We start from the raw sequence: 25,464 nt of genomic DNA on the forward strand, positions 1-25,464 counted from the left end.
CAAGTGGATTTCATTGAGTTATTCACATTTAATTCCTTTTGATGTAAGAAATTTGTATTTTATCTTATTGCTGCTTTGCCGCTTTTTTTTTTTTTAAAAAGGATTTGGATTGTGTGTTGGTTGTGAGGACTGAGACTACCACATTTGCTGGAGGAGGAGTCAGCAAGATAACTATCAGTCCAGTAGTGGAAAGGGCTTTCTTTAAGAAAGAATATGCTGTGACATGTTGTACATGGACTACAAGAAGAGGCTGATGGATCTGGGCTTGTTCAGTCAGAGGCTAAGAGGGGATTTAGTGGCAGCCTACAACTACTTTGAAGGGGACTCATAAAGAGGATCGAGCCAAACTCGTCACGGTAAGGGGCAGGAGATACAACAGGGACAACAGGCACAAATCGTGGCTTGGTAAGTTCAGATTGGACATCTGCAAAAATTTCTTTGCAGAGACAGGTCACCCAGGGCACTGTTGTTTTGTACTGCACCAAGCACCATGTCTCAGTTTCTGTTGGGGTTGTCAGATGCTACCATGCTGGACGTAGTAAACATGCCTGGCAGCTGAATGTCCTCTGAGCCATAACATGGCCCTTAGGTCCCACATCTGGAATCACCTGCTACCTTCTTCATGCAAAAATAAAAAGGGTGGTGCCAGGCAGGCTGTGATGTGAGTAAACACACTTAGAGAAAATGAAACACAGAGGAACTTCCAAGCACCTGGAATCATCCCTCTCCCATCAGGAATGAAGCCAAGTGCTTAACCCACAAATACCACACTAACCTTCACTCGTGGCTGTGCTAAATACTCCTAGAAGCGAAGTGTGGTGATAGGATGACAGCTCAGACGGAAACTCTCCTCTTAAATACCCTTCAGCTTCCTCAATTGTGGCCAGCTTCAGAGGGCAGGAAACTCGGTTCCTATGGAGAGGCAGAGAAACAACACGGGCTGCCACCTTCTTCACTTTTGGGATGAAGAGACAAAAGTGCAACCTCAGTCCAACAATGCCCCAACCCAATATGACAACTGTTATGCCTCAATGACAAAAATCAGTTGCCTGGGAAGGAAGGGCAATGCCTACTCACAGAAAGGCACTGGAGACGGTTATGGAGAAGAGAGAACAGCCCTGAGCCAAACTGGTTGCTCTGAGATCCTTGGGATCCCCATTAAAAATAACAGAGAAGGAATACCAGCAAAGAGAGAGGGAAAGTGGTAACAGATGGATGCACTGCCCAAGAACACATGTTCCCTGACATTGAAAAGCACAAGAAGTTATTAAGCCGATTTCCAAACCAGGTCTACAGTCAGATCTGACATTATTTTTCCAAAAAGGATTTCCATTACACAGGCCATGAAGAATCCAGAACATCATCTAGCAGATGTGCCAATCTTACCGTGTGGGGACTTATTAACAGGCACTTACAGCATGATGAAGCTGGTCAGTTCTTCGGCTCCCCACATGCCATCGTACATGACTGATCGCTCTCCCTTCTTGTAAATCTTGATGGCAGGAAACTGAGTGACATTCTCTTTTGTGCAAACGCCAGGCCAGTCCCAGCAGTTTACTCGAGACAGCAAAACCCCTCGAGTTCCTAGAGTGGAAAACAAATACATATAAATAATATGAAAGACAAAAAAAAAGAAACAATTGAAAAACAGCTTTTTGTGAGCTTCTTTGGATATTATCGCATATATTTGTATTAATGCTGCCAGAACTCCTATTTGCTTTGGCGTGCATCCTACAGGGCTGGATCCTAGCACTAAGAGTGAGCCCAGGTAGGCTACTGCTGAGAAGTTGCTGGACCATTCCTGGAGACAAATGCTGCTTTGTGTGGGCAAGATGTCAAAATCCAGCCCTTAATACACAATACTTTTGAGTACAGGCTATCTCCCTCTTGAAATCATTCACGGATATAGCACCATTCATGCCATACACTTTTCAGCATAATAGTAACTATTTCCAGCCTGCGAATGTATTAAATACCCCAGTAGGTGTGGATTGATCCAAACAACAGACCATGGAGAGAATAAACTCAGGCAAGTGATAGGCCGCACTTCTCAGAACGGAATTCCCAGAGACATTCACATCTGGCTGGTTACTCAAAGGAACACCATGAAACCCTGAGGCAACTGTCCAGAGCATAAAAGGCAGTAAGGAAAGGTACTGGAAATACCTCAGGAATAAGGCCAAGACAAAGAAACAATGCAGGCCCTTGCTTACAGGAAAGAGGAAAGATAAAGCTTGGCATGGAGGAGGCTGATGCATTCAAGGCTTTTTCATTTATAAGCTGCCCAGTATTGAAAAGTGGCTGTTTTACCTAAAACATGAAGCCCAACACACAAGGAGCAATTAAAAGTCACATAAATATGATAGATGTAATAGAGGCTGGCAGTCTTGATGGCATTCACCCTATCCTACTTATGCAAGCTGCCCATCTCCAAGCCACTAGCAGGTACCTTTAGGACCTTAAGAAAGAGCCTGGGGTCTCACAGGTAAGGGAAAGGGAGAGCACTTGGAACTTACAGAGCAGTCAGTCCAACTTTGGTTCCTGCTACTAAAAAAACTTTTTATGGGTCTCACCAAAGCGATAAACTCAAGGGATTCATAAGCAGTGAAACAAATGAAGGTTGGTTCCCTGAACACTCTCCATGAGCCCAAGACACTCTGCCTGCAACTCCAGCATGTCCTTATCAGCCTTTCTTTCATCTGCAGGTTGGGCGATGACCAGCACATGCTGCTGCTGGTCCTCGGCTAAGCCTGTGCTAACCAGCTGGCAGATGAACCATCACCAGCTTCACTAGCCACCACCCCTTGGTTGCCAGCCTTGCCTAACCTGCCTCCTACCTGCTTGCAGGCTTGACCAAGGAGAGCAGGGCTGCGTACAGTCCTCAGGCCATACGTCGTCCATGCCCACTGCAGGAATGCTATATCTCAGAAATCTTCATGTCTTCCCTAAATTTCTTTGAACAGCATTCAACAGTTACATGGGAAGAATGGGATGAAACCTAGAGACAAGTACACACATGGAGGCAGACCATTGCAAAGTGTCCTTCAGAAACCAGGGTCACGGCAGGTGATGAGGATTTCTCAAGAGTACAGTAGATCAAAACAGCCAAGCTTTCTTCTCTGCCTGTGCTGGGTTTGATTCTCATCAGTATTTTCACTAAAGGCTTGGCTGATGGAATAAAACATACACATCCAATCTGCAAACGATCCCAAGCCCAGAGGGGCAGAAAGCAATTTGAAGGGCAAAGTGTAAAAACAGCAGCGTTCTGTAATGAGAAGCAGGATGCACAGATATCATCAGTGCTGCAGAAAAGAGCAAAGCTCATTCTGGGATGAACCCTCAACAGCATCTGCAATAGATGGGAAGAAAATGACGCTGTTCTGTCCCAGTGAGACCTCTGCAGAGCCCAGCAAGTCAGGCAGGGAAACATGTTTTTGGGAAGGCTTAAGCAGATGAGAGAGAATCTGGAGAAATTTGGAAGACGTGCCTCCTGAGGAACAACCCAAAGAACTGTGTTTCTTTTGATTGGAAATTGCCTGGAAGAAAGAAACAATAAAATCTAACAATATGCAAAGTCTGCTCTGGAGGCGACAGTGAGATCACTCTGTTGCCAGCTGGGCAAGGACAAGCAACAACCCATTCCCAGGTGGGGAGGTTTGACCAAATATTAAAACAAGCTACTGAGAACCAAGCATAGCTGAATCTTTTTGGCAGAGAAGCTGCGCAAGGGTTTTAATCACAGGTTAGAAATGTGCCTGCCAGGGATGGGTAAGGCATCTTCACAGACAAGGGTGAGGCAGACGTGACCTTAGCATGGGTTCCTATCCCCAATCCCTATGTCCTTGGCATCCTGCTGGACCATTTTCTGCAATCCTCATTTTAGGTTCTGCTTTGCAGCTCACGTAAGGAGTTTGCTGCTGTTCTGCCTTGTGTCAAACTCATGTACAGAAAAAGCAAGCAGCAGCACGGAGCTAAGGGTCTGCAATTCCACTCAGACAGTCAAGAGCTGTCAAAACACTCCCTGAGAGTAGAAATGGTTTGTGTCATTCTCCAGGCTCTGAAATAACATCTCAAATTAAAAGCCTGCCCCTGGATTTATTTATTTCACACCTCTGATCCAGTATAGCTGGTTCTCATCATCTCTTACCACATAATCTTGTCTCTTGCCCAATTCTGAAAAATAATGACATGGAAATAGGGCTTTGATGTGTCATTAAAATTGAGTTGCAAGGCTGCTCTAAGGTCCCTCAAATATGAGTTTTAGTGTTTGGATACTACCTCGGGGGATTACGTATCAAAAGTGCTCCAAAGGAGCCCCATCTGGCCTGAGAAACACCTTGTACAGGATGATCACTCTCCCAACACAGTCTGCACCATATTATTAATTACTAAACGAGCATATTATTAATTAGTGAATGAGCAGCATTTTCAGGAGTTGAGTAACTCAGCAACAGGTTGTTCAGCCCTGTGGTCACTGTTGAGCTGCTGGATGGGAAGAAAGGTGAAAGAGAAACCCAAGATCCTACTGTTTCGTGATTTTAGGTGCTACTAAAACTGGCAACAGCGAGAACCTCTGTCCTAGGGGTCTTATAAAACCAGGACGAGAAAAATCATCAGTGCTACAGGGAACAAGAAAAATCAACAATCCCTTAAATGTCTAATCCTTTGGAGGGCAGGACTGGCATTAGAAACAGCTCACTTGAGCTGGTCCAAAGGCTACAACATTAAAGAGAAGTAAGTTATGTATGAAGTGCTGCACTTCAAGAGGAGGAATCCCATACAGAATGGGAAACGACTACCCAGACAGCATCACATAATAGACTCCTAAATCCTTACTTCAGATTTAGGTTCCATGAATATACATTGCTAAATCACACAGGTGATTTTCATGCCTTTGAACTACAACTTCAGACGCCTGTCTTTGGAAGTCATTAGACAAGAAGACTCCACAAGCACAGAAGAGGGAAGCAGAACTGTTTTTCATCATGGTATATTGCTTTTCTTAGATACCGGTTTTCTCTCTTCTTTGCAAAAAAGGCCACACACCTAAGAAATGCTCAGCACTGTCTCACCTTCACATCCTCTTCCCCTGTCCCAGGGGTACTGCTTCCATAAATTCACGTCTTGCAGATGAAAACAAGAGCTGCAGCAGTTAGCCCCAGTGGCAGTGAGAATGGCATGCTCTTGCTGCAAGAGCAGAAAATGTGCTCAGTTCAGCAAGACAGAGATGCTTCTCTTTATGTCTTGCTAGATTGGATCTCTCAACAAAGGGAAAACACTTGGGGGGCTATAAACTTAATTTTGTGATGATCTGCTGAACATCTGTTACTGGATAATTCACAGGGTCATTCCAGTCTCCAACCTCCCCCATGCCCTTGATCTCATACGGCCTATTCTCTGTGCCATTTTGCACAAAGAATTGGCATCAAAAGTGGGACCTGGTTCTGCAACTCAAAATGTGCCTCTAGAGTGAGTGATTCATGCCTCAGACAGCTGGTCTTGGCTTTTCAGCCCTTAGGAAGAAAGCTCCACCCCAGAGAGCAGACAGAAATACCAGGGCTTCTGGGGAAGCTGAGAGATTGCCCCAAAGCCATACCCTGTGTTTTATTCTCAGTCCTGCATAGCTCAGGATCTTCTTCCCGATCCAGACTTCTGTCCCTTGCACTTTATCTTCCCTCAACCTGGCCATCACTGAGACCGCAGGGACCCCCATCCTTTTAGGTCTTCCAGCTCCCCTGGTAGCCCGCCTGTGACTGGGGGTCCCTCAGCAGCAGAGACAAAGGATCTCTAGATCTCCTAACGCAGCTGTTCTCCATCCTTTCCGAGGCCGCAGCAGGGAAAGCAGACTGGAGTCATTCCACAGGTCACATCTGGCCTGGGAGTCTTCGGAAGGACCTCACTGATCACAGAGGAAAGGCCCTGACCCCAATCAGTTCATAATCTCTGTTGAGAATCTGCCTGTGGCTGCTTCCATGTACCGAGATTGTTATCAAATGATTCAAAAAACACATGGTGAAAGCCTGGCCACACAGAATCAGCCAAGGTTTGGCCACTGGCTCAGGAAGAGGTAGGGTTTCACGCACTGACTCTCCCACGTTGCTCCTTTAGCTCGTCTGACTGCTGGGGAGTCTAAAAGAAACCCCAAACCATCAACAACCATCACATCTCTAACAACAACCACCCTCCCTGACCTTTCCTGTTTATTCCTGGGATTTCAGTCCAGATCAAAGCCGCTGGTGACTTTCCCTTCATGCAAACAATGAATGCAGAACCGCTTTCATCCAAACCACAGCACTGTCCGCAGCGTTCCCAGGAGGGTTTCTTGTAAGCAGCTCCCATTGCATCTGCTTCCCAGAAAGCTGGCTGGGTGCTCTGCTGCTTCTATACATGTCCCCCTTGCTGAGACCTCAGCCTGAATCCTGCTTGCACTCTGCAGGACATGGTCCCCAGTCCCAGGGGAGTACCATCACTAGGAAATGAGCCTCGATGAAGAAAAAAAACCAAGGGAAGGCACCGGCCACCCTCAGGGGTGCCAGAACAGCTCTCACCCAGATCAATGCAACTTTTCCACTAGGTTGCAATGAGCTGGGGATGAAGTCATCTGAGTGTCCCCTGCAGCCAGGGCAAGAAAGAGGCACCTCTGGAGGAGATTCAGCCCATGTAAGAGTGATGGATGTGCCGAAGAACGCACCTCTCTCCACTAACCGTAGAGAGGGATGGGGCTGAAGACCTGGATGAAGCTGAGTTGGGGCTCACACTGCTTAGGAACTGCTCAGACCCTCTTGAAGGATCTCTCCCTCTTGCCTTTACTACCAGACTACCCAGTGTGTGCTGTTTTTAAGTGTTGCTGATTCTTCACCGTCACATGTTATTTATGGAGTTCTGTGGCCGCCTGCGAGACTTCCCATGTAATTAAGCCAGTCTCCAGGCCCTGAAGGCACCATCATTGTAAATTCTTTCTCTGACACCATCCTGCCCTGGTAGATCTGGGCCTGCCCACACCTGTCTGTCACACTTTCCACCAAAGCCGGGGCCAATTACTGCTCCTTTCCAGATCAAGTACTTCTAGGGACAGGAGATCTGATGTGCCACCCAACACATTGATTTGCTGTGCAGCATGTAGTGTATCTCCTTGGTCTGTGCAGGACCTAACACCGAGGGGTACAAACAGGACCCTGTTTCCGTGACGCAGGCTACAGTGCCTGCTGTTTGCCCCTCCTCGCTCCAAAGCCCACCCTGTGTCACCCACTGCCGCTGGTGTTCTACCCTGACCCTCTCCATACTCCTGGGCATTCATCACGTAGTCACTGTGCCCACCACCATCACCATCATCACCATCATCACCATCCATCACGCTGTCACTGGGCCCACCAGCATCACCATCATCATCATCTATCACGCTGTCACTGGGCCCACCAACATGACCATCATCATCCATCACGCTGTCACTGGGCCCACCAACATCGCCACCACAGCTGCAAGGCAGTTTGGGCAGCTGGTGTGTACCAATTTACACCAACAACATAGGGCAACTGCAGAAGGCTGCATTCCCAGTCCCATGACTTTATAGAGGCACAAATGGACCGCAAAGATCCCTAAATAAGAAACAAAGGACTCTTCCTAAGCAACCTGATGTGGGTATGCCTTCCTCAAGAGTTTGAGGGGAAAAAACGAGTCTATTCCGGGTGAGGGAGTGAGGTACCATCGGCATCCTCCCAGTCTTCTGGTTCCTACTGCCAGGGCTGGTGCCTGCCAGCTGTAAAGCACTCAGACCTGTGGCACCTTACCTTTCAGGTGATCGGCCACCTCGGTGTAAGACCGCAGCACTGCCAGGGACACTGCCTCCCCTGCAACACAAAAGAGACACAGCCCTGAGGAACATACAGGTTCCAGCCCCAGACAGACCAGCCCCACCTCGCACTGACAATGTCATGTTATGATTCTCTGCATCCTAAGGTGCTTCAAGCTCTGAAAGACTTGAAAGAAATGAGGGAAATTGGACTTTATGCTTCTGTGCAGCAGACAGCAACCACATTGTCTAGGCTATCCCATGAGCCCGTGCTACCACGATTTACCCTCTTGTCCTACATTCGGTCCCTGTAAAATGAAGGTTAAAAACCTATGAACATTGGTATCTTTATACTGAGAGATATTGTCTTCACACAGTATCAGTCAATGAGAAGAACTGATTTAATCTGATTGCTAACAGTGGGTGGAGGCCCAGGAGGCACGACGCAGCACTCACTCACTTATTGTTTAAACTTGTCTACAGCATCACCACATTATGGAAAGGATGGTGAGCAGCGCAAGCTTAGAGAAGGGACAACCAGGCCACATTTCATACTCACAGCTGGCATAAAACAGCACCACTGTCCGGGCAGTCTCCAAGAGGGCAGGGTGGAAGGTCTCCTCCGTCAGGGCACGGATCTGCTCGAGGGGCAGCTCTCGCTTCTTGTCCCTGGAAACTGCTTCCACCACCTGATCATCCTGAATGTCTGCAAGGGACCCACAGCCGTGCATGAACACAGGTATGCACACAAGGCAGAGGGAACTGCAGCCCCCTCGTGCCACCCCATCAGCCACGTTTTTGTAAGCCAGCACCTCTCAGCAGAGACATGGTGACTGTCAGCAGGGGGGTAACTGCCTCGTATGGGGGAGTAGAGGCACAGACACACATACAAACTCATTGAAATGCACTTATGCCATCTCACACCAGTTGTGCCCTCTGATTTGAACACTATTCTTTAAGCATGTTGGCTCCTCTAGGATCCTGTGTCACTTCTTTCGGAAAACAAAACCAATTTTGTATGGAAAACAAATGCATCTTCAAGGACACATTGCAGGGGCCAGTGTTTTCTCCCTAGGGAAGGCAAGTCTGGAACAGCTTTTACAAAAACATGTCTCAAATGTTTCCAAAGGGACTGACAATTCTAAGGCTCTTCTTCTGATGCTTGAAGAGGAGACAGTGTTGGGTGCACTTTAAATCCCTCATGTCTCTGAAGCTGGATGCATTCAAACAGAAGCACCCCTGAAACTCATGCAGCACTTCTGCAACTGTTCCACTAACAGCTGCTGATTTTTCTCCCTGGTGTTTCCCCTAAAAATTATGCCTGTCTGTCATGAAACTCCAGTGATGTGCAGAGAATGAAAGAGCCACTTTGTACAACCGTGATGTGACTGTGATGGTTTGCCTTGGATTTGCAAAAGTATGCTCTAATGCTTTAACATATGCCTGCACATCTCTAGCAGATGCTGACTGCATGTCCTATCTGATGACAATCAGCTTTTCACTGTTTAGTTGCGCACCTTGATTGTTATTCTCTTTTTCACCCTCATCTTCCTCCTCCTCCTCCTCATCCTCCTGGATTTGTTCGACCTTGCTCTTATTTTCCACCAGGGTTACAACTTCATCAGTGTCTTCCAAGACCAGGTATTTGATTGGCACTCCCTAAAGAAAACAGAATAAATCAGTGGGAGCAAAACATCACCCTGAGCCCACTCTGTCCACAAACCAAACTCAGGGCTGATGGGGCACCATCACCCACTCCTGATTTTTGGGGTATGTCAACAGATTCCTAAAGCTGCCGAACAGGGGAGCTTCTGGGGTGCATTTCTTTGGCCTGGTTTCACCTGTGCATGAGTTTTTCTCACTCCAGACTGATGTTTCCTTGCAAGGAAGTAATTGTGGCAATGTGGGATCCTGTGGCTGGAGTGGTGAAAGCAAACACCAGCTCCACCTCCCAGCATCTGAACGTGGATCCACTGCTGCAAAGAAAAGCCCAGTGGCCAAAGAGTGAAGGAGAGGGGGGAGGTACAGGGTCCCCTCGGCTGTCCCCCCTCTAGAGGGGTCAGGCTGGGTCAGAGCAGCCCATCACAGCCTGAGAAACTGGCACAAAAAATCCTTTATCTGCTGGAGCTCAACCAAGAAAAGTGCTCCCAAGCGTACACAGGCTGCCAGTCCATGGAAAGAAAAGAGCAAAATGTGTTTCTCAGAAATGAGACCTTGTCGGCTTAAAACCAGTTCTGGCACTGTCTCAGCAAAAGGCATTTCAGAGAAAATGAATTTTATAATGAACTGAGAGAAATGACAAACTGCTGGCACCTCCCATTGTCTCTAAGAGGAGAATCACAACATGCACATCTCTCACCAGGGCATGTGAAGCCCTCAGGGGATGCTCAGGTTCAGGTCTGATCCTGTATCTTCGCAATCATAAGTGTGACAGTTCAGGTAATCTGGGGCAACGTGTGCTCCCTGGCATTTGTCAGCACCGAATTCCATCTTGCCTCACAAGCTGGGTCAGGTCCCTCCAGAGTTTAGCTCATCTTGATCAACCTCATTTCACTTACACTCTGTCCTTTTCCCAGATCACTGCCAGAGGAATTCGGTTACATCAGTTCAGCACAGACCTGTGGTTGTTTGCTCTTAGTTTCACACCCATTTCCTCTCCCATCTTTTGAACGCCTTTCCTAAGGTGACAAGGGCCTTTAGAAGTCCAAATCTTCAGGGAATTTGCACTTGGACTACTACCTTAGGTAGTTCACAACCTTGTGTTGCCTTAAGGTGTAGTGGAGATGTCACCCTACGTTTTGAACCCAAAATAAACTCAGTATTTTATCTTTACCAGCAGGCACAACTGCTCTGCAGTACCAACCTCAGGCAGTTCCATCGTGCATCTAAGGAGAGACACTTCCCCTTGAGCTTCTGGGAAGGCTGTCAAATAACAATGAAGCTCAGCATTACCCCAACACCTCTCAAGAGCACCACGCCCAGATATGGAAATAAGAGTTGTACAATAAAGAAATCCAGCATCTAACCTCATCTGGTGTCTTGAGAGCAACGTTTGACCGGAGCAGAACGTTCAAATCTACGAGGTCCCTTCCAAAATACAAAGTGAACATCAGATGGTGCGATGTGCAAGGTCACACCCCCATTCAGCCTGCCTGGCTGGCAAGCCCACCTCTCTCAGCAGCACCATGTCCTCACAGAGTCATGCTTCAGGGCCCCCGAGAACTTGCAGGAACACAGAATCAATGTCAGTGGTGGAGAAACAGGCTCCAAGTGACCTTCCAGTGGGACTGCACTGTACAACGTGCCTATTTCGCAAGGGGCTTGGATTCCCTTTCTGTGATTCAGGTCTTTGCTTCCGCACTGGTAGCCACATCCCAGTGCAGCTGCCCTGCTGGTAGACTTCAGCTCATCAGTAAATGCAGCCAAGAAGTGCCTCAACAAAGGGAGGTACCATGATGGCAGAAAGCTGGAATAAGAGAGCCCACACCCATCCTTCCTCTACCTCCTCCCATTTGCACAGCTGCCAGCAGACATCCCCAAAGGCTGTGCAACCATGCCTACAGGGGCTGCACACCTCCTTTGGCAAGAAACCATGGAAACATTTGTAAACACAAGCCAGTCTGCTGTACGCAGGCTGCTCCTGAGCCCATGGAGCAGAGATAAATAGCTGGTGGTCAAGCCTGCCTCCTGTCCTCCTGGGGAACAAGTGTGCTGGTGTAACTCAGAGAGCCCTCGCTGATGGAGGAGGCATCGCTTACTGAGCGGAGATTCCCATCGCATCCCAGCACCCAGGCACCCAGCACCCACAGTCCACCTCCTTTACCAGATGTCCTTCTGCCCTTAACTTGAGGGCAAAATACAAGTCTTCCATCTGTGCTAAGTTTCCTTTCCAAAATCTCTCTTAGTCTGACTGTTTTTCCACTTCTAAGTCAGCAAGAGACTCAAACATTTCTACACTTCCAGCCAGTCCGAAACCAAACTAATCTTATTCTGGACAAGTCCTTAAATGCGATGTCCTCTCACAGGACATAGCCTAGTTTTACTGTTTCTCATACAAATGTGAATAAGCCCACTGACTATCATCCTGGCGGTGGAGAAACCGAGCTCAGAAACACCACAAAAAGCAAGGAGAACCCCAAAACACCTTAGAGCAAATACCTGGACAAAAGGGCAACTCCTGCTTTTCCCAAGAGCTGCCAGGCCACAAACTCTGCTGTCCTCCTGTCAGCCTCATAGGTCTCTTTCTGGCTGAGGATGAACACAAGTGGTAGCCCAAGCTGTAAGTGAACGGTGGAAACCTTCTCTGGGTCTTCAGTGACCTCTGTCTGGAGAAGAGACATGGTTATACTGCAGCACATCTCCACACCATTGAAGGTATCTCAGCTCTTCTTCTGCATAGCCCATGTCACCATGTGTTCCCCAGCCACAGAAATAAGGACACCCTCGAGAAAAAGCCTCCAAGCCCAATTCTAAAACATCCATTGAAGCAGAACCCACACAACTCCTGTTAAACTGTTCCAACCTGCCATGACCCTCCCTGTTAGAAACCTGGGCTTTATTATGCATGTTCTTTGTGACTTAGCAACTCCAGATGTCAAATCTCCATTAATTTTTATTTACCTGGCATCCATGCCCTGGGGCATTTTGAGAACCCTGGCCGCAACATGCAAGAGCTGGCATCCTCTCCCTTCCTGCCTTGGACATGCTGCTTCATGAGAGCATGGAGCTACTTAACAAAGTGCCTTCCTTCCATGGGCCTAACCCAGAAGGCTGGCTGAAGGAGACACTTCCCAGCTCATCTCCTCGTCCTTTTGGCTGGGCAGAGATGCCACCAGTGGGAACTGGAGGCCTGCTGAAGTTCACTGCCCCATGGGAAGAGGAGATGACAGGAGGGAGCCTCCAGTCCCTTGTGCTCACCAAGGCTTGAATGACTGATATCGAACTCCCCAGGGTGCTGAGCCTGCTGTGGGGAGCCTAGAGGAGCAGCTAAGGACTTTGGGTTTGTCTAGTTTGGAGAAAAGGCAGCTGAGGAACGCCCTCATTGCTCTCCATACTGAGAAGAGGATGTGGAGAGGGAGGTGCTGAGCATTTCTCCCTGGTATCCAGGCGTAGGACACATGGGAATCGTTCAAAGTTGCAACAGGGGAGGCTTTAGACTGGAGTTTAGGAAGAATTTCTTTACTGAGAGGGTGGTCAAACATTGCAACAACCTTCATATAGAGGTGGTTCATGCCTCAAGCCCGTCAGTGTTTAAAAGGCATTTGGACAACGCCCTTAATAACATGCTTTAACTTTTCGTCAGCCCTGAAGTGGTCAGGCAGTTGGACTGGATAATCGTTGTAGGTCCCTTCCAACTGAAATAGTCTAGTCTGTTCTACTGTATTCTGTTCTGTTCTATTCTATTCTATATGCTCCAGTGAAGTCTATCTTACTCTATTCTATGCTATTCCACTATATTCTATGCTATTGCACTCTATGCTATGCTATGCTATGCTATATGTTCCAGTGAAGTCCAAGGGGCACCTCCACCCCGTCCCCACTCATGGTGCTTACAGACAACTAGAGGAGCATACATTGGTGCCAGAGCTCCCTGGGAAGGTCTAGGCAAGCAGAGTCGGGCAAGGGAGTGTCGCTCCCATCCAGCCCCATGCCTGTTCCTTGCTTGGACCCAGCCTGGGAGCTTTGCCATTAACTTCATGGAGAAGGGGCAGATTCTCATGCCCAGCTTTGCCTTCTCCTCACACCTCCCTCATCCTCACAACCACCCCAGCTGCCCTCATTTCCACAGCCCAAGTGGCTCCTCTTTCCCAGTCATACCACTAGAGGAGCCCCCATGAGCTTGAGGTGCCTGTGGATGTTGAGCATCGTCAGAGCCTGCTCCATGGCCGTCCTCCTGCAGGGCTGTGCCAGGTCCGTGGTCCGCTGGCAGTGGCAGAACAACAGCCGGGCAGAAGACACATCAGGCTCATCATTGCTGTGGGAGAGAAAACAAAAACCGTGCTGAGCTAGGCATTCAATGCAGGGTTTTAAAATGCCCTGACAGAATGACCATGTTTGTTGACATGTTTTACAGGGCAGATGATCCTCAAGTTCAGAGTTTGGCAGGCTTGTGGGACCTCTTCAAGAGCCCCACTACTGACAGGTACAATTGTGTCCAAGTGCCTTTCAGAATTGTGCTGAGCATCTAATAAAGCCCCTGGCTCACCAGGTGTAAATGACCCCAACTCCAGAACAGTTGGCCCAGCTCGAGAAGGACACAAATTAAGTTTTTCTCAGTGGGACCAGCCATGCCACTGCAGTGGAGACACTGGCAGGAGGACGAGAGCTGAAGTCTACAGCTTTGCTCATGTCTTTTACCTCACTGGTGACATCTTACAGACTGTATAAGGAACATTCCACCTTTTGAATAGCATTGGTTTTGGCTGTGCCAAAGGAAGCTGTGAGATGGAGTTCCCTGGATGGTTCCCTGATTAGTTGTTCCTGCTCTGATACCATCACTGGTGTTGGCCTGTGGGTTAACTGTGGGAAGTCACAGTTCCCACACTCCCATTCCTCACCTCTAAAACAGCAAGCACCTTCTTTGTAAAGGGTTTTAAGATCTCTCTATGGAAGAGTAGAGCATAGTATTAAGACCTCAAAGTCTGCTGCCCCGTTTGGCTGAAAGCTATTCATGTTGATGAAGCTACCACCATTTCATCAGCTAAGAAGATGACCTGCTGGTGTCCTCTGGGCTTTAAGCAGAACGAAGTTAATTCCTGTCCAAATGACAACCGTGCCACCTAGTGGCAGCCACAAAATGCTGTCCCTCACCATGATCCTGCAAGGATGGAATGGCACCTTGGAGAAGGACCACTCTGGTGCCTGCCCTGGTGTCACCTGTGAAAGCAGGCAAATCGTCGTGTAAATGCTTTGCTGAAGATGCAACATGCTATGTGATATTCCCACCTTCCTCCCTCTGTTTCCTGACTGCAGTAGGTCCCATCAGCAGCAAGTCATGTTGAAGGATCTGCCCTTCTAATGCAGCTCCTCCTGCATGGGAAGGAGATGGCCTGAGCTGGGTGGGAAGTCCCAAATACATGAGCAGTGTCTCGTGCAGCTGAACTGCAGAACTCACTGCTGCTAGAAGTTGTTGAGATGAAAAGTAAAAATGAGTTTAAAAAATTCTGGTGGCTGTTAACACCATGATACAGGTTCAGCTCCCATCTCTTGAGAGTCCTGAAACCTCTGACTGCCAGAAGACAGGAGGCTGCAGGCAACACACATCCATTTCCCCATACCCCTTGGGAAGCACCTATAGCCACTGCAGAGGTAAGATATGGAGCTGGGTGGGCTTTGCTCCGACCCACTGTCACAGTTCTTACCCTTCTCAGCTGGCCAGACTTGATCATCAAAGCACAGGGCTGAGTGTTTTAAGACTAGAACATCAGCCTTATCAGCCTTCCTGAAAACCCATGGCTGAGGTTTGATCAGTCAGCTACAGAAAGGAGACAGTGGGCTCTTCTCCTATAAAATCCCATTCAATGAACAGTCACAAATGGCATGGCTAGTCCCAGTCCAGGAACACAAGCAGCAGCTGGTTTTGGAAAAGCAAAACAGATCTGACTGTCCACCCTTGGCATAACATTCTGATACCATCCCAGATTTGACCTGGGAATCTGAGAAACCAAGAGTAGACCAAACAGTGCAGGGGAACAGCTCTACCTGGTGGGTGGGTGTTTGGACATACCTGGTGTCTTTCAACAGCGTTGCCTCAGTTGTCAGAACAAACTGGTGGACAGTCCCATAGACAAAAGCTGCCTCCATCACAGCTCTGTGCTCTGGAAAGAGAAAGGCAAAACGAAATAATCTCAGCTCCCTCCAGATCTCCCTCTTCATCCTTCCCAGTTCTTATTATCAATGCCCAGGCTTTCACAAACTCCTGGTAGAAAGTCATAGCTGTCTGAAGACATGCTATGAAGGTAACTGAGTAACTGGAGCTGGACCCAGTTGCTGATCCCCAGTAAACACACAGGTGGTGCATGTAAATCCATTCTACTGCATAACCAGAGATCTGCCTGCCTATGGGTTTATTTATTTTTTAAGACAGCAGCCACCAGCTTGCTTTCTCTCTCAAGTCTGTCTCTGAAAGTTTATGCTCCCAGCAAAACTATTCTGGTGCAATTGATCCCTTTGGAAACAGAGCAAGACATACAGAGGTGGAGAACCTGTGCCTGGGTGGCCCTTTCAGGTTTCCTTGATCCTCTGTTTGCAGGATTTTGGGTCAGAAACCCAGCTTCCTTGCACCTTAGTAAAAAAGGCTCTGGGAGGAAAGCAAAGATGAAAAGCTGAGTGTTAATACCTGCTGTCCCAGTAGCTGGTACATAGGCAAAGACCATGTTCGACCTCCCTTTCAATGCATTTTCAATGTTCTGAAGATCTGCCAGTGTTTCAACATATTTAACTTCGTTAAAGAGCAGGGCACTGAGGAGTCAGAAAAAAACTCATTAGCAACTATTTTCTTTTAACAGCGAATTTGCAGCCACATAACCATGATGGAAAAACAAGGTAAAATTCCAGCTTCTTGCTGGCAGATTGACAATTCACAGCCAAGTACAGATGCCCAGATGTGTGCTGGTAAATCATCTCAAGGGCATAGATCTAACAGGGTCAAACCATACCAAAGAGAGAAGCAGCCTTCTGCTTGGCTGAGAGCAGCCTCTGGAATATGTGAGGTTTGTATTTATACAAAACTTTGTATCAACAAGTGAAAATGGAAAGTAAAGGATTCACAGAGATGTATCTGGTCTGTACTTACAACAAAACGTTAGCAACAATGGAGTTCACGTCAAACAAGGCATCAGTGGGGAACTCTCTGATCAGCACGTTACCTCTAGGGAGGGAAGAAAGAGTATTGCCAAAGAAACTACAAAAGGTTAGCTACATGTACTAATTTAATTTTCACTCTGCTGAATACTTCAGCAGAAACCTTGGGAGGTTTCACACTGAGGACAAGGCATCTACTTTGCCTGTGTTGGGCCTTTTGGGAGTACTTTTTGCTAAACCCTCTATGTCACTGCTGTCTTCATAGCGCCTCTTTTCCTCCACAGACATCTTTGATCACTGACAGTGTTTCCTTCAACCATTTGCACTGGAAAGCAGTCGCAGTGTGGTGCCCAAACAGCCCCCCTCACCTGAACAGGTAGGCTTTCCTTAATGCATTTTCTTTTACACAGTATCTTGAGACATCCTCTTTGGGACAATTCACCTAGACATCGAAAGCATGTAATTAGACATTCAGCTCCACAAGTGGCTACAAACATACAGCACTACAGTTTTCTTCCATTCAAGAGTGTAAATACAGTCTTTCCAAACCTGCTGGGAGAGAAAATACAATAAAATGGAGTCCAGAGATGAGGACTGGAGTTTGTACTTCAGTTCTCCAGCTCAGCCTGCCTTGATTTGGGTCAGATGGGATCAAGAGATTTTATGTTCTGCCCAGCATATTCAAAGTGACAGATCACTGCTTGCTTATTAAACTCAGCCTGTATCTGGAGGAAATGAAATACATACACACACATATAAAAGCACTTCTTATAATCTCATTACACTTGCCTAAATTTGTAATTCCCTCACCTAAATCTGCATAAAGTTTCAGCTAAAAAAACCTTTATATGAAGTATTTATTGCACTGAATTGAAAAGAAGTGAACCAACCTATCCCTCATTCTTTGCAGTTTGAGCTGGCAGGAGGGAGCTATGGAGAGAGTTGGGCACATCCCACCTGAATGAGACGAGCGAGCTGATGCCCTCCTGTGCAGTACGCTGGGGAATTGTACTCTTCCTTGCGCCATGCCCATGGGTACACAGCAATGGCCAGGCAACTCCACGCATCTCATGCAGCTGCTGGGAGGCCAGATTAGATCAGCCACCTAAGCCTGGTATGTGGGGTGGCCCATGAAAAAGACCAATCTGTGAGAAAAATGTGAGTAGCTAAATGTCCCCTAAACCCATGAATGCAAATCAAAGTGCACAGGTTCATCTACTGAGACTGAACTGGCAGGCCAGGAGCAGCTCAGGGCTGCCCCTGCCTGACCCACAGCACTGCTGGTCCTCTGCCTTGCTATGTTTGGAGACACAGGCACAACACTGAGCCTCTCTGGGACACAGGAACCTGCCCGTGTCCCGCAGGCAGAAAGCGTGATGCAACCCACAAGCAGCAGATGTAAGGCCAGAGCAAGGGATAAAATGGGATGCCCTGGTCTGCCACCATCTGCTTTCTTGTGGGGTGCCACTGCTGTCAGTCCCGAAGGTGGCTCTGCCCACCCTGCAGGAAGCCCTGCAGAAAGAATCTGCAGAAATAGCCTGTCCCGCTCCTCATCCCCATTTACCTTCACCACCGAAATGCCATAGTCCTGGAGGGCCTCGGCTGAGTTCTCAATCTGCTCCAAGAAGGGCTGGGCACCAGGAGAAACTGAAACACAAAAACCCCTGGTTTCCATCCCTTCCCCTTACGGATGAGGAAGATGACAGTACCTTCAGAGGAAGCACTGTCTGTGCTCTGGCATGGTAACAGCATGCTAAGGTCCCCATGCAAACATCCCTGGGACATCTGAGCAGACCTGAGCAGGGCAAACAGGGAGCTGTGGCATGCTGCCGGCAGAGGTACCTGTGGGGATTTGGCTGGGGGAGACAGTGGGACTGGGACTGGTTTTGTCAGATAGGTGCTGCTGTGCTGGGCTGCAAGTCCTCAGAGTCAGGAGCACCCTCCTGCCACGCACTGGGACAGTGCTTGACACAATATGGTCTTGCTCTTACTCAAAGAGTAAGGTATTTACTGAAACAAGACTAATTACAGGCAACAACATGAATGCCCACAGTCTCACCTCCTTCCTTTCTGACACACCCAGCCTCCCAATGCTGATGAGGGAGCTGTGTTGGTGTCTCAGCCCACACCGATGTCTCTGGGAAACCATACCTGGGGGCCATGAAGGAGCAGAACAAGAAAGGCAAGGCCAAGGATCTCCTTCTAATTCTTGACAGCCCTTAGCTCCCCTGCATGCAAGGGATCCCCCTTTCCCTGGGAGGTACCGTGGAAGAGAAACCCAGCCCCTATCAGGGTACAATTCCTTAGGAAGCTGGGTTTCTCTTCCATGGTACCTCCAGAAAATTAATGAAAAGGTTTGAAGGAGTGTACCTGGGGACACAGCCAGGAGAGATCCCACCCCAGGAGGTCTCTGCTAGTCAGGAGCACTTGGAGCTTTGCAAACACAGATTTGCCAGCTGAGCTTGACCAGCTCTTCAAAATCACTTTGGGTTTACAAATCTCAGGAATTGCCTCTTCAGTGTTCCACTTTTGCACACACCCTCACACAAGCCTTTGCTGAAAAGCCAGGCTGATGTAAATGCGTACTGTTAAATACATACCACTATGGCTGAAATAACTCAGGGATGCTCTGCCGGCTTGTAGGCTACTGAAATACTCCTGCGGGCTCAGCTCCTGCAGCAGCCTCGCACTTCCGTGTGTTGGGATGGAGGAAGCACAGAAGAGCAGGAAAAAGAAGGAAGAAACCCATCTGTCCTTTTGGGCTGACATGGCTGTTACCAGCTACAGGCACGGGAGAGTCACAACTGGGAAAAAAATCAAAAACATATATATGTATTTTATATATATACACAAACATATATATGAGTGTCTTCTGTTTAGGTAGGTGCAGCATGATTGTAATTTCCAGATGTGACACAAACATCTCGAGGACATCATGAATTAGTCACCAGAACAGCAGGTGATTCAGACAACTGTAAAGATAACAGCCAAGGCCATTCTCTTTCCTCTGAGTGCTATCTGCAAGTGCACGGACCCTCAATGCTTTCAGTTTAGGGCTGTTTTTCTTCCCTCCTTTTTTTGTCTTTTGAGTCAAACAGAAATTACATGTACAAGCAGAAAACAGTGACAGTATCATACAACCTCCCCCCCCAAACTGTCTCAATTCTTGTTAAAAAGCTTTGAGGATGCCACTAGCATTATATGCGCCACTGAAAGAGGTGTTCACAAAGGGATGGGCCGTATTGCTTACTTCAGACCATGCCAAATGATGTGCCTGCCCAATCTCTCTGCCATTCGAGGTTTCAGCTACACCAAAAGGGAGAGGGGTTTGTGCAAACTCCTGGGGCTTGTCATGCCTGGCTCGGTCCAGCCTCACGTTATTCTGACATCGGTGGCACAGGAGCAAAACCCATGACCCTCACCAGGCTGCAGGGCAGTCCTGGCAGTCTCTCTTCCACCCCGGGTCTCCATGTGGAGCTGGTTAGGAGAGGAGCCAAGGAAATTTCTGAGATGCTTCAGAGAACAGAGCAGAGACCAAGCGTGCAAGTCAGCTGCCAGGGTTCACCAGCAGGCCTCCCCAGGCTGCCCTGCCACAGCTGTTTAACTCTTCTTGCTCAGATTAAGGGGCTCAGGAGAGCTTCAAGTGGACAGCCACCACAGGATGAGAAAACACCTTCTTCCCACTTCATTCCCCTGTTTAATACCAGGTTCCTTCACAGCCTGCTCTTCAGGTATTGGTCTTTGCTGCTGAGTGTGCTGGAGCACGGCTGGCCCCTGGTCAACAAAGAGACAAAGCCAGAGTTGAAGCCATGTAGAAGCTGTTTGCTTTGCATCATGAGCTGCAGCTGTTTTCGTTAACAAATGCCCCTGTGTCCATGGACTGTCATTCCCTTCAACACCCCGTCAGATGCTGTCAGCTTACTATCGCTGTTCTGTGATGAACCCAACTAAAATGTTCAAAAACAAGCAGCCAAAGTCCCTTTGCTTTGCTCCAAGAGCGAGGAGTTAGTGACAGCCAGGCATGCTCAGCCTTCACAGGCTCCCTCTCATGTAGGTGAGGGGTTTGGATCGGGCCTGAATGGCACAAAGGAACAAAGACAGGGCTAAGAAAGGTATGAATTTTTTTCTTTTCATCTTAAATTCTCCAGTTCTTTCCAGCTTTGGGAAGTGCCAGGCATTTCTGGTCCTTTGCCCTCCCATCTGTTCCTCTGGCTTACAGAGGGGACAGAGATCGGGGTGGGGAGGGGCAATGTTTATTAAATGACAAACTTGGCTACAGCGGGATGGAAAAATAAACTCAGTTGTGGCGTGTGGGAATCAGCCCAGGTCAAATGGGAGAGCTTATTGTCAAGGAGGCAAGAGGAGCAGCCTCTAACGACTCAAAGACTTCATGGCATTATACCTGGAGGAGGGTGCCAGCAGTTTAAAAACACAATTCCAGCCTCTACCCAGTCCCACTCTCTCTTCCATGTCTCCTCTGGCTCTTGTAGTTTTTCTAGCATCCACCTTCTGCCCTCTCCACACCCCTGTGTGACTGCTGCTCTTCTCCTTGCACCTCTTGCCCAAAGTCAGCCCTGTCTGCCCCACCGCAACCCCTCGCTCCGTCCTATGCCCCCGCTCCTCCCCATGCCTGTCTCCCTCCCTCTGTCCCACCACCCCCGACCCTGCTCCTCCCCATGCTTTTCTCACCCTTCACACAAAAACGTGTGCTCATCCCTTCCCTACTCATGTCCTCTCACCTCTTCATTACTCCGTCCTGCCCAGCAGCTGCCCTCTGAGCCCCATCAATCCAGACTTGAATATTCAGCTTTTAAGTCATTTCCTCCGTCACCTCTTTTCCATCAGCAGAAAATTAACACCATAGGGCTGGAAACAGCCAGAACCCTGTACCGCAGCCACTCGCAGGATTACCAGAGACGTGTGAAAATACCAGGGATGTGTGAACCAGCTCTGTGTCACTGCTGGGAAACCCTTAAGCCCATGGACCGTAGGGCAGCCTAGCCCAGCATAGATGGTATGCAACACCTGGTTCATGTTTTCACTGTCCTACCTCCAAGACAGAGCCAGGCCAGGTGGTTAAGGCCACTGTAGATGACCTAAAATGAAACCAAAGACACCAGAGACACCCAGCACAAACTCCTGTGTTGGTATAAATTGCTTGTTCCACATCAGTTTTTGCTTGGGAATCCTGCAGAAGTAACCACGGGCTGGGATCCCTGCATTACCTCTGTGAACCCAGCTGCTTTCCCTGACACCATGCCTCACAGAGCCCCTGGCTCCCAATATTTATTACTGAGGAAGCTGCAGTACTTTTCATTCAAGGGAGCGTGATGTGGGGTGGTTTTTAAGACTCACAAGACAAGGAAGAACCACTGTCCTACTGGAATCATAGACTGCACAGCCAGCTGGCTACCATCTCCATCATCCATGGGCCTCCCTCACCTCGGGAGAACCACGACCAACCTGGACTTAAATGCCAGTGATGTAAAATCTCCCACATCCCTCAGCAGGGTATTTTCCTCCCGGTGATGAATTACCTTCTTGCAAAAACCCTACACTTTATATCTGGTCTAAATATGTTACACTGCTGCTTCCCCTTCATTTTATCTCATTATATCAGTATCTTCCAGCCTGCAGAGCCCTCAGTTGGCAAGTTTTAATTCCTTAGGTAGATGCTCCTAAACCAGGAACATTTAGGGTGCTCCTAAATGGAGTTGCTTCAACCTCTCCTGTGATGATAGACACAGATCAGGCCTTTTGTCGCAGCAGGACATTCACCCCACACCCAGCTAGTACAGGTTTTTTGGCAGCACGCTCACCTGCCTTTTGTGCCCTTCTGGCAGCAGTTAATAAGTGTGCTGCCCTCCCAAGTTTGCTGGCAGAGAGGACACGTAACAGACCCCAAATCCACGTGGGGCTGCCTCAACCTCTTAGCTACAGCAGGCTAAACAGGCTGAAACACTCTCCCCAGCATGGCTGGATGCCCCAGCACAAATATACCTGCTGCTGAAAAATGCAAGGGAAAGCATAACACTGACGGTTCTTCTTGCACTGTGGGCCATGCACACAGGTTTCCTTTAGGGGATCCAGAAAAAATCCCTGAAAACCTCTCTGTTCCAGCCTTCTGCTCCACAGATCCACATGAATCCCTCCAGCCACACGTCACTGCCCAACCAGCAAGCCCTTCCCAAACACATCCAACTTGTTTGCAGCCAGCTTGTCTGAAGATGGAAGCTGTCCCAACAGCTGTATTGTCTGCAAATTTATTTTCTCCTGAAGAGATGATAAATTGGCTCTTCAGGGCCAAAGAAAGCATCCTAGGGATCCCACTGAAGCCTATCGGGATGACGCTGACTCTCCAGTGACAACCCACTATGTGAAACTGTCACCCTGCGGGCACTTCACTGCCTGGGGTGGGGGGGTTGTCCTGCAGGTTTTTAATTCATCAGAAGACCACGCAGCCCCAAGTCACATGCCTGACAATTGTTGACATATACTGCTGACAACTGTTGAAATACTGTTTATGTCAAGCAATATTTAAGTCCTTTTTTTTCCTTGGTGAGGTTATGTGTTAGTTTTATGGAATCCTATGGCTGCCCAGCAATAACCTCACTTCCTTACCAGATATTGCGTTATTTTGCATATTTTTCACTACACGCTCCCCTTCCCTGCTCATCTTAAGTGGCCAGCACCAGCCTTTTCCTAATCAGCAGACAAGTCAGGTTAATTATCACTACCCAGTTTTGCTGGAACAGAGCTCAACTCAGCTCCTTTCAAATTTTCCAAAGGCAAGTTCTTTGACCTGGCTGACTTGAGTAAGGTCAAAAAGCTGCAGTTCCCCAGCATTTGGAGCCGGGACAGCGTTGAGATTGTTCTCCATCACTTTGGGATGGGCCTGCAAACATGGGACTGAAATACCTGCTGCCCCTTCCCACTTGCCCCTTCTCCCCAGCAGCCTGAGGAGGAGGCAGGGGTTGCAACCTGCAACTGCGAAGCCCCTACAGCCGTGTCCCCCCATCGTGTGCTGCCGTGGCCGTGACCCTACAGCTGAGGGAAGATGTTTCCACCTGCACTGGATGCCCTGAAAAGCCTCCAAGCCAGGCTGTGATGTCAGGACCCACAGTAAGACTCATGCACGGCTTCCAGTCAGAAACCAGAGCCTCGCCGCAGAGGTATTTATCCTGCATTCATCCACAAACGCTGTTTCAAGCCGGAGTGCTGCCAGGCCTTTTGTGCACAGGCAGGCGCACTTTTCAACCAGCAGCGTTTTAAGGACGTTGCAGATTGCTGCGTAATCAGCCCGCGGCGCAAATCCGTGCCGGGGCAGCTCACGAGACCGGAGCCACATCTGGCACACCATGTCGGACGATAACGGAGCTCCAGTCTGCCTCTCCCCTGAGCCTCTGACCCCCTGCACCAGACGTGCCTGATTTTCGGTGCAAATGCAAGATACGGGCCTGCAGTCAGGGGACGAGGGTGCCTATAGGGATGGCTGCGGTGAGCTGTGGGAGCAGCATCTCGCAGCACCGGGATCCTTCTCGAGGATCATCATCAGAGGTGGGAAACACATCGGCATCAAAGCGCATCCCAGCCTGTTGCCCAGTGTGCTTTTGCCTCGCTGGGTTTTTTTGCAGCGATGCTCCCGCCTCCTGCCACTTCCCGGAGAGTTTCACTTTCATTTTCATTTCCAGGTCCCACTTCCCAGCACCCAGTAGCCCTGCTGGGCCTCTCGCTTGCTACCCGAGGCTGCAAGAAGGACACGCTGCGGCCTTCCCCTCTGCCCGCACCGGGAGAGGAGTGCTTCGATGCCCGTGCACAGCAGACGGCCCGCAGCCTCACCCACTGCTGCTGCCCCCATTTAGTCTGTCCCTGGGGACAGCCCAGCCCCCCAAATTCCCTGGAAAGCAGCTGGCACCGTGATGACGGATGACATTGCTGAGCTGCCTCCCAGATGGCTTAGGGATGTCACCTACCTGGGCGTCCCGAGCTGAAGTCCTCGCCCCTCCACCACGGCTGCTGGGAGAGCATCACGCGTCGAGGTCTGCCCTCGGCCCCAGCGGTCCCTCACGGTCGGCGGCCTGGCTGTACGGCTGGCGAAGCTGGGATGCCAAAAATAAAGCTGGCGGATCCAGTGAAGGGATCTCTGAGACCCGAGCCGAGGTCTCTCGGTAGCCGGTGGGGGGGGGTCTCTCTCAGCTGCCCACCTGCCTGTTAGGATCCCTGAGCTCTCCCTGCAGCCATCGGGATCGCTGCCCACGCAGAACGGTCGGTCTCTGAGCCGCACTGAGCCATCCTCACCCCACCAGAGACCCAACCTGCCACCTACCACAGCGGGGCTTCCTCCCGCACACCCACACAGGCTACCGGGGGTCTCCACAACCCCCCCCCCCCCAACCCCCGACAGCTCTCGGGGACCCCTGTAGGAAAGCTCTCCGCTTCCTACACGAAGCCCCCCGGAGCTAGAGAGCTGCTAAGAGCCGGCTCCCCCCCCCCCCAAGGCGGAGGGTCTCTGCCCCCGTCGCTGAGGAGACCCCCAGAGCCAAGGCGGGAGGGGAGGAGGGCGGGAGCGCGGGAGGCGGCGCCTCCGCCCGCCGTTCGAAGTAGGCGGGGCGGGAGAGCGGAGGGGAGGGAAGGGCGGGCGGCGGCGGCAACCCAAGAAGCGAGAGGGGAGCAAGCGGGGGCGGCCGTGAGTGACAGGCGGCGGCGGCCACTCGGCGAGGCGGATGGGCGCGGTGGGGGCGGTCCGGCGGGGAGCCAATGGGGAGCGCGGGGCTGTCAGGAGCGAGCGCCTCAAATAATCGGGCTCAGCTGATTGTCCCCGGCAGAGAGTTGTTTGGCGGCGGGCGGGCGGGCGGCGCAGCCGGGAGGGCGGG

General features: G+C 49.6%; 1 protein-coding gene across 3 annotated transcripts in view; it reads right to left on the reverse strand.

Annotated features, from left to right (window-relative positions):
* The window catches only part of TXNDC16 (thioredoxin domain containing 16), a 39,397-nt gene extending 14,257 nt beyond the window's left edge, over positions 1-25,140 (reverse strand). Inside the window, exons 1-16 of one of the 3 annotated variants that reach the window (XM_075029477.1) lie at positions 24,796-25,140; positions 24,565-24,690; positions 19,192-19,395; positions 18,156-18,238; positions 16,960-17,033; positions 16,584-16,658; positions 16,128-16,249; positions 15,516-15,606; positions 13,607-13,763; positions 11,948-12,114; positions 10,816-10,876; positions 9,307-9,448; positions 8,349-8,495; positions 7,788-7,847; positions 1,416-1,584; positions 776-912 (exon numbers count right to left, since the gene is read on the reverse strand). In XM_075029477.1, coding sequence (XP_074885578.1) covers positions 776-912; positions 1,416-1,584; positions 7,788-7,847; positions 8,349-8,495; positions 9,307-9,448; positions 10,816-10,876; positions 11,948-12,114; positions 13,607-13,763; positions 15,516-15,606; positions 16,128-16,249; positions 16,584-16,658; positions 16,960-17,033; positions 18,156-18,238; positions 19,192-19,360 — 1,654 coding nt within the window. In that variant the 5' untranslated portion in view covers positions 19,361-19,395; positions 24,565-24,690; positions 24,796-25,140. Of the gene's footprint in view, positions 1-775; positions 913-1,415; positions 1,585-7,787; positions 7,848-8,348; positions 8,496-9,306; positions 9,449-10,815; positions 10,877-11,947; positions 12,115-13,606; positions 13,764-15,515; positions 15,607-16,127; positions 16,250-16,583; positions 16,659-16,959; positions 17,034-18,155; positions 18,239-19,191; positions 19,396-24,564; positions 24,711-24,795 lie in introns of all 3 variants that reach the window. The other 2 variants (XM_075029478.1, XM_075029479.1) reach the window with 2 other exon arrangements.
* Between the last annotated feature and the right edge of the window lie 324 nt (positions 25,141-25,464).

Source organism: Buteo buteo, chromosome 6, assembly GCF_964188355.1.
Source record: "Buteo buteo chromosome 6, bButBut1.hap1.1, whole genome shotgun sequence".
NCBI classification, from domain to species: domain Eukaryota; kingdom Metazoa; phylum Chordata; class Aves; order Accipitriformes; family Accipitridae; genus Buteo; species Buteo buteo.